The sequence below is a fragment of the Dermacentor albipictus genome, chromosome 1, assembly GCF_038994185.2.
Source record: "Dermacentor albipictus isolate Rhodes 1998 colony chromosome 1, USDA_Dalb.pri_finalv2, whole genome shotgun sequence".
NCBI classification, from domain to species: domain Eukaryota; kingdom Metazoa; phylum Arthropoda; class Arachnida; order Ixodida; family Ixodidae; genus Dermacentor; species Dermacentor albipictus.
In genome coordinates, this window is record NC_091821.1 from 76,163,467 (window position 1) to 76,175,713 (window position 12,247).

The following is a 12,247-nucleotide window of genomic DNA, read 5'->3' on the forward strand; positions in this document are numbered from 1 at the left end:
ATGTAGGGATATTGTTTTTCAACACTGTTCTTATGGATTCTTTCCAATCTTTCGAAACCTCACAAAATGCTCTTTGTCACTGGTCATGAGGTAAAGAAGCAAGGCTGAGAAAATTCTGCACAATTCTGGGAGCTCTCAATCTCGGGATTATAAATACCTCGCCCGCCAAGCATACGGCACATCTAAATATCTACTCCCGACAATAAAAAGGATGTATGACTTACTAAACTGGCATTTCTTCTTTTCTTCATTTAAGAAGGTGCAGCTTACCATGCACAGCTGAAATCTCACTCCTTAACACACAATAATAGAAGGAACATAAACATTTAGACAAACTGAGGAGTCAGCCATGTTTGTTTGTTTGCTTGTTTACTCATACCTCACATGCTCCCAGATGAAGGTTACAAAAGGAGGTTACAAAGTATAAAATTATACATCAACTGAAGCAAAAAATAGGACTAATGTGTAAGAAATGTATTGATATCTAGACAGAAAGCCAATTGGACAACAAAATTATGTGGCAAGAATCATTCACTCAATGAAATTGAAATAAGATAAGCAAATTGTTTAAGTGAAAGAAATTCCAAAGATAAGAAATGAATGTATATATAGAGAAGTTAGCAATGTTCTAAGCAATAACACTGGAAACATAAAGAACCTGAACTAAGCTTAAAAAAAGAAAGGAGCAGTCAACAGGGATAAAAAATGCCAATAAGGTACAAAAAATGTCAGTTGTGTAAACCTATGTAGGTGAACATATTTTGTTTCTTTTCAAAATGGTTCTGCATTGTGAATACTATTACCGAGGTTATTTGGCGAAGCAATCCAAAATAGCATGTGGTAAGTCTGATATGTTAATGTTCTTGTACTATGAATGAACAAAAAGGTGAATGAAGCTTTGCTGATTATGCAGTTGGTGGGAGGTACCAGAACATTACAGAAGATGCAATGTTTGCCATAGATTATATTGTGGAGCAAGCAGAGGAGTCCTATCATGATTCAAGAAAGTGATAGTGTTTGATGCCTTGATAATGGTGGCACTGGAATACTGATTGTAGTTGTTCGCAACTATGCAGCTTGGTTCTGAATGAATTAAAAAGAGTGGATTATATAAGCCTAATAATATAGCCAGATATGTATATATATATATATATATATATATATATATATATATATATGACATCACTCATTTCACCATCATTAGCTCTGCTAGCATATTTTTTTTTAAAACTCAACTTATTGCATAGTGAAGCATAATTCAAGTCCATGCATTAGAATTTGTATGGCTTTGTGAGGTCACAGTAAGTGGCTTTATTTATGCAGCAAATATATAAGGCTATACATTATGCATCTAACAAGTATTTTTTAATAGTCAAGCCCACTTCCAATGAACTTGACCCCCACCACATGGTATTTGTTTGCTACTTCACAGTATTTGTAGTGAACTTCCCTACAACAATCATCCATACAAAGCTTTCTGGATAAATCTGGATATCTAATGGACATACTGAATGTCCAAAGTGTACCATATTATGCACATCTAATAGATGTATCTGGCTATCTGGCCCTCGCACCAATAAAAACTACACATCAATCAATATATATTCAGGAAAGATTATCTCAACATGCGTAGGAATATTTATGATGTGGGTTCAATTCAAAAATACCATCAGGAATGGCACATATCCCTGTAAGCAAGCAAAGATGCAATGGCTGAATATGAATGAAGGAATGAAAGAAAGAAAAAGGAAAGAAAGAAATATGGAAAGAAAGAGAGAACGAGAAAAAGAATGAAAGACCCTTTAGGTAGTGCATTAGGTGCTGACATGTGTCTTTGAGGAGGTCGGCCTACAGCGTCATACATTTACTTCACATTGCGGCTGGTTGTGTCTTGCAAAAAGTTTGACTCCTCTAATCGTATACCTTAATGCCCCACCACGTGTGCAGCAGGCTTTTGCCTTCATGTGTTACAGGAGTGTAACAAGCTGTGGAGCTTTTTTTCTTTACATTGAAGCGTGGCACATAGCCAGTGAGCCAAGTTGGCGAGAAAGAGGTTCATTGAAGAGCAACACATGCCCAGTGACCAAACTAGGTCCGACAGTTGGTTTTCAACCCTGTCTCCTCAGCACAGCAGCCCGATGCTGTACCATTAGACCATGCACATGGATTACCCAGTGAACCCAATTGCTGGGAAAATGGTTTCACACAGGCAGACAGATACTATAGTGCCCTGAAAGTGCATAAAATTCCCTAAGCATGCTAATCACATTAATAAACTATAAAAGGCATTTTCTAAGATCCTGTGTCACAGCACTGGATCCAAAATGTGCATATATGTATGTTTAAGTCTAAATATGACGAACGTTGATTTAATAAAATTAGTGACATAACAAACCTTTTTTATTTCTCGATCTTAGTTCTAATGAAAGCAATATTTTTTCTGCAATATAGTGAAATAATTTCATTTTGCACTTTCAATTTAATGAAGTCCATGTGCATTTCATGGAAGCATCCGGAGCTTTTGTGACAAGAGAAACATCACCTAACAAAGAATCAATCACTTGCATGTGTCCCTTCACTAGTGAGTCGCAAAAAATGTCAAGCAAAGGAGAGAATAAATTTCCTATAATAAACTAAAGAAACCCAACCACTGCCTCTCCAGCACATTTAGTTAATGGCTACAATTACGTGACAGTAAGCACCATGTTGAATGTTCAGACGTCATTTTTACTTGCAGATTATTGCGTAGCTAGGCAAGCTTGATACAGTGATCGCAAGGCACAATCTGATCTTCTCTCCAGAAGCAGAGCATGTTAGGCATTTGACGGAATAGGGTAGAGAGTGTGAAAGCAGTGCTCAGTGATCAAAGACAAGTGACAATAAAGGACCAGGCTTGTGTGAAATGCGAAGATTTGCAGAGCGGGGGAAAAAAACGGACCATTTGGTCACGTGCACCCAGCTTCGTGCTCATATAATGGAGAACACTCGCAGGTGGAATCTCCCTGTTGGTTTATACTTGAATGTAGGTTAAAACTACGCGAAAAACGAGGACAGCGAAAGAAACACTGCGCTTGTGGTGTGTTGTGTGTTTCTTTTGCTGTCCTCATTTCTCGCGCAGCTTTAGCCTAGCTTCAGTATTCCTAGAAATAGCAAGTTTCTGTCACTATATATTATGTTATGAAGTATTGTTTATTAAAAGCACAAATGAAGCATTAGAAGCAAACAAGTAGTTTCTTCGCATGCACAAGGCTCCTCAGGAACTGCGAATGATCACTGTACAGCCTATAAAGTCATCATCATCATCATCAGCCTGGTTACACCCACTGCAGGGCAAAGGCCTCTCCCATACTTCTCCTACTACCCCGGTCATGTACTAATTGTGGCCATGTTATCCCTGCAAACTTCTTAATCTCGTCCGCCCACCTAACTTTCTGCCGCCCCCTGCTACGCTTCCCTTCCCTTGGAATCCAGTCCGTAACCCTTAATGACCATCGGTTATCTTCCCTCCTCATTACATGTCCTGCCCATGCACATTTCTTTTTCTTGATTTCAACTAAGATGTCATTAACTCGCGTTTGTTCCCTCACCCAATCTGCTCTTTTCTTATCCCTTAACGTTACACCTATCATTCTTCTTTCCATAGCTCGTTGCGTCGTCCTCAATTTCAGTAGAACCCTTTTCGTAAGCCTCCAGGTTTCTGCCCCGTACGTGAGTACTGGTAAGACACAGATGTTAAAAACTTTATAAGCTGTTATAAACTGTTATAAAGCCCATAAAGTATGGCCACCTATAAGTGGCATAACCTGCTCCACTAATCTATACTATGCCCACGGGGGGCAAAATTTACCGTACCTTTGCTCCAATTTTATGTTTATTTGGGTGCAGTTGATGTTCTAAATTATTCTAAAAGTTCTCGAAAATTATTTGCAGTTACGAATAATGACTATTTGATTTGAAGACCGTATTGAATAGGAAACCATTAAATTTGTTATTAAAAAGTTGCAAATATTCACATACACTAACGAGCATTCGCATGCACCAGCACGCCATGCATTTCGGAGGCCACACACAGGCTTCGTGGTGGCGGCTCTAGATGGCACCGAGTGTTCTTATAGAAGCACAAAAGAGTGGTCCGGCTAGAGTACTATTGTGAGCAATATGAGCAGGAACACACCAATGCATGGCAAATAGCCTCAAAACCGAGTTATAGCAATACTTCAATGGCACTGCCGAAAACAAAGGGGAGAGGGTGAGCTCTTCCATTAACTGTTGGCTCTTCCACCGCACATGCGTTTGTTGAAAACGGCAGTTTACGGTACTTCACTAGCCGCAGCAAGCCAATAAGATGGTTATATGTCGCAGTAATTTAAGAGTCATGTTTTTTTAAGCGAAGCTTGTATTGGCTCACAAGTGGCGCTGTCATGGTCAGGAAAAAAAAGCCCAGTTGCTCCCAGAGCAACTGGGCGTGCACTCACGCCATGCATGCAACCAATCGGAGCCATTTCGCTTCCGCCGGGAAGGGAAAGGGCTGGAAAGGGTTCCATGCACGCTGCGCCGGCTTCGTTTCTGTTCAGTTCAATCTTGGAAAACAGATGGGACGACCAAGCGTTATGCATTCCCCCGAGGAACAGACAGCCTTCGACAAGCGGCAGCGAGAACTCACCCATGAAAGGGCTTGCCGTCGGTGCGCCGATACAGCCGTTAGAGCTGCCTGAGCCCAGGCAATCCAACAGCAATGGGAAGATCACCCCGAGCTGAGGGAGCAGGAGGCCGAAGCGATCTGGCACCGTTACCTGTGGGTTACTTAACTGTGATGAAGGTTGGGTGCACGCAGGACAAGCTTCGCTTATCCACATTTTCCGGTAGGTGAAGGGTTGTTCTTTTTTTTTTGATACTTTATTTTTTGTTCTTTGTGCAACCATTTGACAGGGCATTTAGATCTTGGCTCGTATTTTGAAGCGATTCCCTCACTCGACGTGGTGAGTCGTGAGTGAAGTGGTGGTGCTCGACAACGAACGAAAAGAATAAAAACGAAAAGTATGATGGATAAACTGTCGGCTGTGCGAATTGGTTTTGTCCATCTGTGATACGCTAAGTTCGTTCAGAAGAACACTACAGCAACCAACGCACAACAGTCAATTCTGATTCTGTAGCTTAACAATATCTCGAATGCCTCTTAAACAGTATGAATATATCATAGAAATGTATGAAAGGGGTTACACGCAGTGCAATATTGCTCTCGTGACAAGCTGTCCTTTGATGACTGTCAACAGAATTGTCCAGGCTTACCGAGATGAAGGGCACATAAATAATGCGCTGCACCAAAGATGGCATCGATCAACTTCAAATGACCAAGACCTTTGCATTGTCGCTGCAGTGAATGAGAAGTCATTTTAAAGTGCAAAGGACGTGCGAAGTGCTCTTGGCCTCGACAACGTGAGTGATAGCAAGGTACAGCGAAGGTTCAGGGAAGCAGGATTGCCGAGTCGCATTGCCACTCGAAAATCTCCTCTCACAGCAGTCAACAAAGCAGTTCGCTTGAAGTTTGCAACTGAACACCACAGCTGGAGTGAGGAGGAGTGGAAGTATGTGCCTTTCTCAGACGAGTGTACATTTCTGAGCCGCTGGGACGAACAAAAGAGAGTGTGGCAGAGAGAAAGCACGCGCTTTAGTTTGCAGTAGGCACACGTCTGTGAACGTGTGGGAGACGATTTCACACGACAGCCTAGGTCCACTGATAAGAATTGTGGGAGGTTTACCTGTGCTGCGTATTGCACATTGCTCGAGCACCAGATGATTCCCTACATGCTGAATGGACTGCATCCAGATAGGTATTATTTTCTCCAACAGGACTTGTTCTGCCGTGGGACACCTTTTGGATGAGCGAGGCGTAATGCAACTTCAGTGGTGCTTGAAAGGCGCCGATATGAACATTATAAAGCATGTTTGGGGCTCTACAAAAGTGAACTTTTGGAAGTTGTCCGTGGACTTGGCAACCTCCGACCAACTGTGGCAAGCAATAGAAGAAGAGTGGCAGTGCCTTCAGCGTGACACTGCCTTCTTCGAGGCTCTTTACATGTCTCTGCCTCAGAGAGCACATGTTGGGATGCTGCTGCTGCCTCATTTCAAGTGATTTTATATATATATATATATTTTTTACATTTGGCAAGCACCAATAAATTTGTTTTCGACTCACCCTTCTTGAGCAATTTTTTTCTGCTTTACAATATTTATAATACAGGAAAAATCGGAGTAACAGAACTCCCTAGTGGGACTTCTCAGATAATGCCCAATTTCCAGTCGCTCATCTTGCACTCATTCAACAAATGATTTAGTGAGTGGCCAAGTTTCGCACACTGCGGTTCAGTGTGTTGAGGATGACACAATGTGCTGCAAGTATTGCCCCCAATGACCTGTTGTAAATAACCAACTGGTGAACGTAATTAGTCAGAATTAATCTTATTGGGCAAAATTAATGTAATCATAATTGGAATTAGAGTTAAGTAATGTATTAATTTTTATTACCCTTAGTATTGATTGGGCATATGTAATCATGTCATCCTAATTACCCTGAATTAATCCTAACCAAAGTCAAATTGATGTTAATCAAAATTAGGCTTAATTAACCATTTCCTTACTCAATCTTGAGTATGCCGTTAATAGACCCTTAATTTTGATTACGCTAATCAGCGTTACTCTCCCTTACCCTTTATTAGCATTAATGAGTCGTATTAAGGCTTAATTACATAGTAATTAATCCTATTTAACCTTACCTACTCTAACTACCTCTTCAGTATTGAATATACAGTCATAACCATTAACTTCAGTAGTCGTAACGCATTCTCACATATACCACCCTAGAACCCATGTATACCTATGGAGCACATCATGCCACGTGTTAGACAGAGGGACAGATTTCCGAGGGCAGTAGCCCTAGAATACTTACGTATTAAAACAGTGCTACTTACCAAAGTTAAAGGTGCACAAAGTTACCAGTAACCGCAACATCCAAGTGTTATCAATGTATGCTGGTGATGTGAAGTTCCACACTTTGTATATGTACAGATGCATGGTGGAAGTGCCACTTAGAACAGCACCCCCCTTTCAACTTTGTTTCAGATGGCAACCGCAGCGTATTGCCCACAGAAGGTATTGAGGCATTGTTGCTTTAAGCTCCACTGACCTCCTTGAAGCCCTTGGTTTCAGGAATAGCAGGGAGAAAGTATACATGTCTACGATAGAGACTAGCAAGAGGCAATTGTAGGTCTAGTGGCAGAAAAGTAGAAACACCACGAACAATGGAGGCACACAAAAACAAAGTTCCCAGTAGTGGTTCAGAAAGGTTGATGCTGAGAATTCTTTCTGTGCGTGTGTTTTTTCTTTTCAAGAAGATAGGTAGATTAGGCAAAATAAGAACAAGAGCTTGGTGGCACAACCCACCACCCCCACTTCAAAGGGGACACTCACAGCATCCATCCATCCGAGGCTATCTGATACGCACTCCTGTCTTCCCGCTCATATTGCTCATGATAGTACACGCCTCATACATAACTTGTTTTGACAGCGGCAATATACTGTGTTGCTATATTGATTCAATGCCAACACACTACCGTCGACAGTCATCGTGAGATGGGTTCTGCCATGTTTTTTTTAAAAGAAAAGCATGTGCGGCTTGTTCATCTAGAACTCCGTCAGAAAAAAACCCCAAATTGTAGCAATTCAAAGAGCAAAGTTTATTACATTGAGCATTTTGGCTTGCAAAACATACTATGCTTTCTAAGCCACAGATGTCAATGTACTAAAGAGCATAAGCACAGCAGCAGAATGAAGAAACATTACAATTTTGCCCATAGTGCAAAGCACTGACCGCAAAAGCTAATGCACTGCAGCAAGACACAATGAGGGTACATCTGGAAGAACTAGAGCCCCATGCTTTGAAACTAATGGAAGTGCTCATAGCATCATTTGTTGTCATTTTACTTTTTACCTCAGAATCAGCAAAGCACAAATTGCTTCTATATTTTTATGGAGAATAAACTGCACATTCAAACAATCATTGTTACATAGAATGCACCTACCGTTTGATATTGTCTCCTGCATAAAGGCAGGGGACAATGTTTCAGTGCATTACATAAGAAATGTTTTTATACTGTTACTGATTCACAAAAAGAAAAACCAGCATGGTAGATAAGAGACTTCTTAACATGAACTCCACATGCCAGTAGAACAATGTATATGTGAATAAAACAAGCACAAACTGAGGAACCATGTGTATGAATGTCTAAGTGCTAACTGTTGCATTTCCTTCTTATCCCACAACACTACAACAGCTGAAGCCTTCCAATACACACCTCAAATGAGATGCAACTGCATGAGTCACTAAAATGACAAAAAAAGGGTATCATGTTTTTTCAATGCCACTTTTCTACAAAATGCCAACTTCACTCGAAAATTCTAAATTCTTAATAATTTATCATCAAAATCGCTCTTATGACAGCAGTTTTGCTCGCACAAAGAGCCATGCCTGCAGAGTCGGAACTCAGGGCGTTAATCCCGAGTTCACCCAGCTATGTCGTGGAAACCACATACTGCATCACATGTATCCTATGCTACGTCACCATGCTAAAAGCACAAGTCCAAAAGAACACCTTTATTTTTTCAATGTGTGCCCATATTACAAGTCTTGCAGTTTCTTTCTAAGAATCACAGCACCTTTAGAATCACACTTTTTAAGGATATTGTGCTTTCCTTCTAGTGCAGATTTAACACGTTCAATTCCTTTGGTGATGCCCGTCTCCAAGAGCTGCACAAGAAAGAACGCTCCAAAGTTACATCCAATCCATGTTGACATAGTTTCCTCAGACACTTCATCAGCAATTACACCACAAAAAGAATCTTGCCCTTCGTCACCGATGTCTTTGTCATGGGAAGCCATCTTCTTCAGAAAGAAACGTGCAGAGCCCTGGTCAAAAAGGTGCGAGCTTTCTTGCTCTTTGCCAATCTTGTAAGGTGATGCATTAAGAAGCTTGGCTATCGTTTTGAACGCAACGGCTGCTTCACTTGTGCTAAGGCTGGTCAGAATAACATGAAGGGCTATTGAAGTAGGGCCACCACAAGTTAAGAGTTCCTCAGCATTGTCGGCAATCATCTGCCCAAGCACACTTGCAGGCATTTTGCGAAGTTCTTGCCTACGCACCTAGAATGACAAAAAGGAGGTGTGTGCATAAGGGCATGAGTAACACAATGAGACAAGAACACAAAAAATTTGTCTTTCTCACTAATTTCACAAATTTGCATTCCCAGGAATCTGCATGCAAGAATATGAATACTGATAAAGTTTAAATTTTGTACATGATAAGACTTCATTTTTCAGATAGCAAGTCTCCAAAATAAGCAGACATATTCAGTTATGGGCTAGGAGGGAGGTTACCCAATTCTTGATTGATGCCTCTAGCTGACATTTTCACATTGGCATGTCAAAATGTCCAGCGCAATACGTGACTGGAATGACAGGCATCCTTCGCGTCAATGCACATATTGGCTATGTATTGCAAAAATAATGCTCTTAGGAAGTATCCCAAATTTTTCCATCACAATAACTTTCACTGCTTTAGCCAATCAATGCACAATGAAAATGGCACCAAGAAAAGTGAGTGATCAAGAATCTGCTCAAGGTATGTGCACATGAAAGATATGATGCAGCTGAAAAACCACCAGCGCTTGTCCTTGATCTGTATTGTGGCTGTGCATGGAAGTGTTGAGGTGAATTTAACAAGCGTGCTTGGCTTTCTGACCAGATGGCCTCTCCACATTAGCTCCAGTTCACCTTACTCCCCATACTTGTGCTGAATGCAAATGGGCCCATGGATGCAAAATATTTTCGTTGCCACATCAATTCTAGCACCAAGCTTCCGAGCAGCTAAATTTTCACATTTTCTGCCATGTGCTACAAGCCATGCATCACATCTTTATCAGCAGTCCACACATGCTGTCTTTACAAAGAGCATGGACGTCTTTCAGAGCACAAGTGATTGCATGCCTTCATTCACTGGTGGCACTTTGTTGAAACCTTTTCCACTGGTCAACCATTTCTCTACCACTGACGAGTATAGCTGACACTAATTTGTACGAACAGAGCCGATGATGAGTATAGTCATTACGAGGCCACACTTTTGGCTATTATCTCTGGAAAATGTACATTTTCTGTCATTTCTTGTGGCAGGGAAAAGATGAACAATGCTGTGGTAGGTAGAAGCCACCATAAACACATCCTATATTGCAGTGAAACTGCTAATAAAGAGCTTGCACTGTATATATAGTTTTTTTTTCCATGCATTCGGGCCAACTAAGCCATTTGTCACTACTTCAATCATTGGCGTACTCCCTCACTGAGACTTAATGGAATGACTGCATTGCCTGTATGCTGGCTGCACCAAAATGCGGCTGCTCTCTGCACACACGACAAATCGCAGCAGGGGCACAGCCCAACAATGCAAGATGATTGCGGGTAGCTGGAGAGCTGGCAGTCATGCTTTCAACTCTCATCACAAGAGGTACCTTACCAAACGAGATATGTCCTCTGTGCTGAATCTTTCAACAAGCATGCAGACAATTAATATCAGCAACAGTTGCCGGTCTTACCTTTGGGTCTTTTTTGCTGGTGCTACTAATGTCACCCTCCTTAAGAATGTCGACAACTTGGGGGTGAAATATGCAGGCGTCCCTCGGAGCAACGAGATATGCCAATACTCTCTGCCCATGCGGATCCATTAATAATTCAACAGGCTCTTTCAACAACTCTGCAATAACAACTCCTTCAACAAGCTTTGTATCATCCACACAGTCAAAGATGGACAGCAATACCATGTGACCGTACTCTTCTCGTGCTATTTTGGCAACATATGTCTTGAATGATTTGATTACCGTCTTACGGTCTTTTGCTGTTCCGTGCCAGATGCACTGCATGGCAACACGTGCTCCATCTTTCGTGTGCACCATTTCCACAAGCGACCCTGCAAGTGCTCGAATCATTTCAGATTTAGAATTAGCATCGGCACTTTTGAAAAATTCAAGCATGACATGGTGTATGATACTGTGGCGAACGACTGGCTTGTCAATGATTTTCATCAGCGTCTCCTTCAGATTTTCAATCATTTTGGCGGGATCTGTGGATTCGGCCAGAGCATCTGCGAAAGTGATCACCCTGTCCTTCTTAAATAGTGCGAGATCGCGACTGTAGAACTCCTGCAACAACAAGGAACGCTGGAAGGCATTGGCATGCTCGTTGTAGATGACCTCTAGGATGGCTGCAGCGTCTACGTGGTGCAGTAGGCTGACGACTTGTGTGCTGAACGCCTTGATAACGTGCTGCTTCTGTTCAGTTGTGCCATTCCGAAGAATCTGCCTCACCATGAATTTGGCGTACTTGGATTTAGTCATGGGGACGATAATGTCTTTCACTTCTTCAAAGATCATATTGCGGTGAACAGCAGTACCCAAGTGCTCCATGCATTCAATCACTCTGGACGTGTCATGTGCGAAGATCAGCTGCTTTATGTTGCCTTTGACTACCTTGGTCAGCTGGGCTAGCAACTCCTCGCGCCTTACCGCTGTGCAGGACTTGAGCCGCAGGTCTTCCCAGATTCGTTTTGCTGCTTTGGAGATCTCGTAGAACTTGCTCTCGTGCTTTTTTCGTTCTTGTTTTCTCTGCTTCTTTTTCATTTCAACCAGCTTAATTTTCTTCGGCTCAGACTCATCATCGTTGTTGCCTTCTGCGCCACGCTTCTGCGGACGAGGTGCTTGCTGCTCGGTCGCCTTCTCTTCATCAGCAACTTTGCTCAGCGCTTCACTTGTAGCTGACTTCTTGCGCTTAGCTCGGCCAAGTTTACCAGGCTTTCCAGCCGTAGGTGGAAATATTTTCCGGCTGTTTGCTTTTGCGTACTTGCCTTTGACGTCTCCTGGTTCACTCGTCTTCGCGGGAGATAAATCAGAGGCAGTGCGTTTTTGCTTCGGCATCTTCGTTACACCGGATAATTTCGGCGGCGCTGTTGATATACTAAACGAGCCTTTTTTCGCTTTCATCGCGCAGAGTACGGGCCTAACTGGGATCGGACAGCAAACACGCTGATCGCTCGCAGAACACGTGAAGCTTAGCGCATAACACCAGTTCCCTCGTTGTTTCTCTAATGTCGATGATGATAGGTGGCTGTAACCGTGACATTCGTGTACAAAACGCTTGTTCACAACT

At 42.1% G+C, this 12,247-nt stretch overlaps 1 protein-coding gene across 1 annotated transcript; it reads right to left on the bottom strand.

Annotated features, from left to right (window-relative positions):
* Positions 1-8,635: 8,635 nt before the first annotated feature.
* On the bottom strand, positions 8,636-12,184 carry peng (Pumilio and CPL domain-containing protein penguin). Its single transcript, XM_070522492.1, has 2 exons — positions 10,642-12,184; positions 8,636-9,196 (listed from the first exon to the last, which is right to left on the bottom strand). Exons 1-2 carry the CDS (start codon positions 12,079-12,081, stop codon positions 8,675-8,677), a joined length of 1,962 nt encoding a protein of 653 aa, XP_070378593.1. The 5' UTR covers positions 12,082-12,184; the 3' UTR covers positions 8,636-8,674.
* Between the last annotated feature and the right edge of the window lie 63 nt (positions 12,185-12,247).

Excerpts from the sequence above, each read along its gene's own strand:
- peng (XM_070522492.1), bottom strand. The coding sequence starts at position 12,081 with ATGAAAGCGAAAAAAGGCTCGTTTAGTATATCAACAGCGCCGCCGAAA. Across the intron at positions 9,197-10,641 it reads CCAGCAAAAAAGACCCAAAG|GTGCGTAGGCAAGAACTTCG; the intron begins GTAAGACCGGCA and ends TTGTCATTCTAG.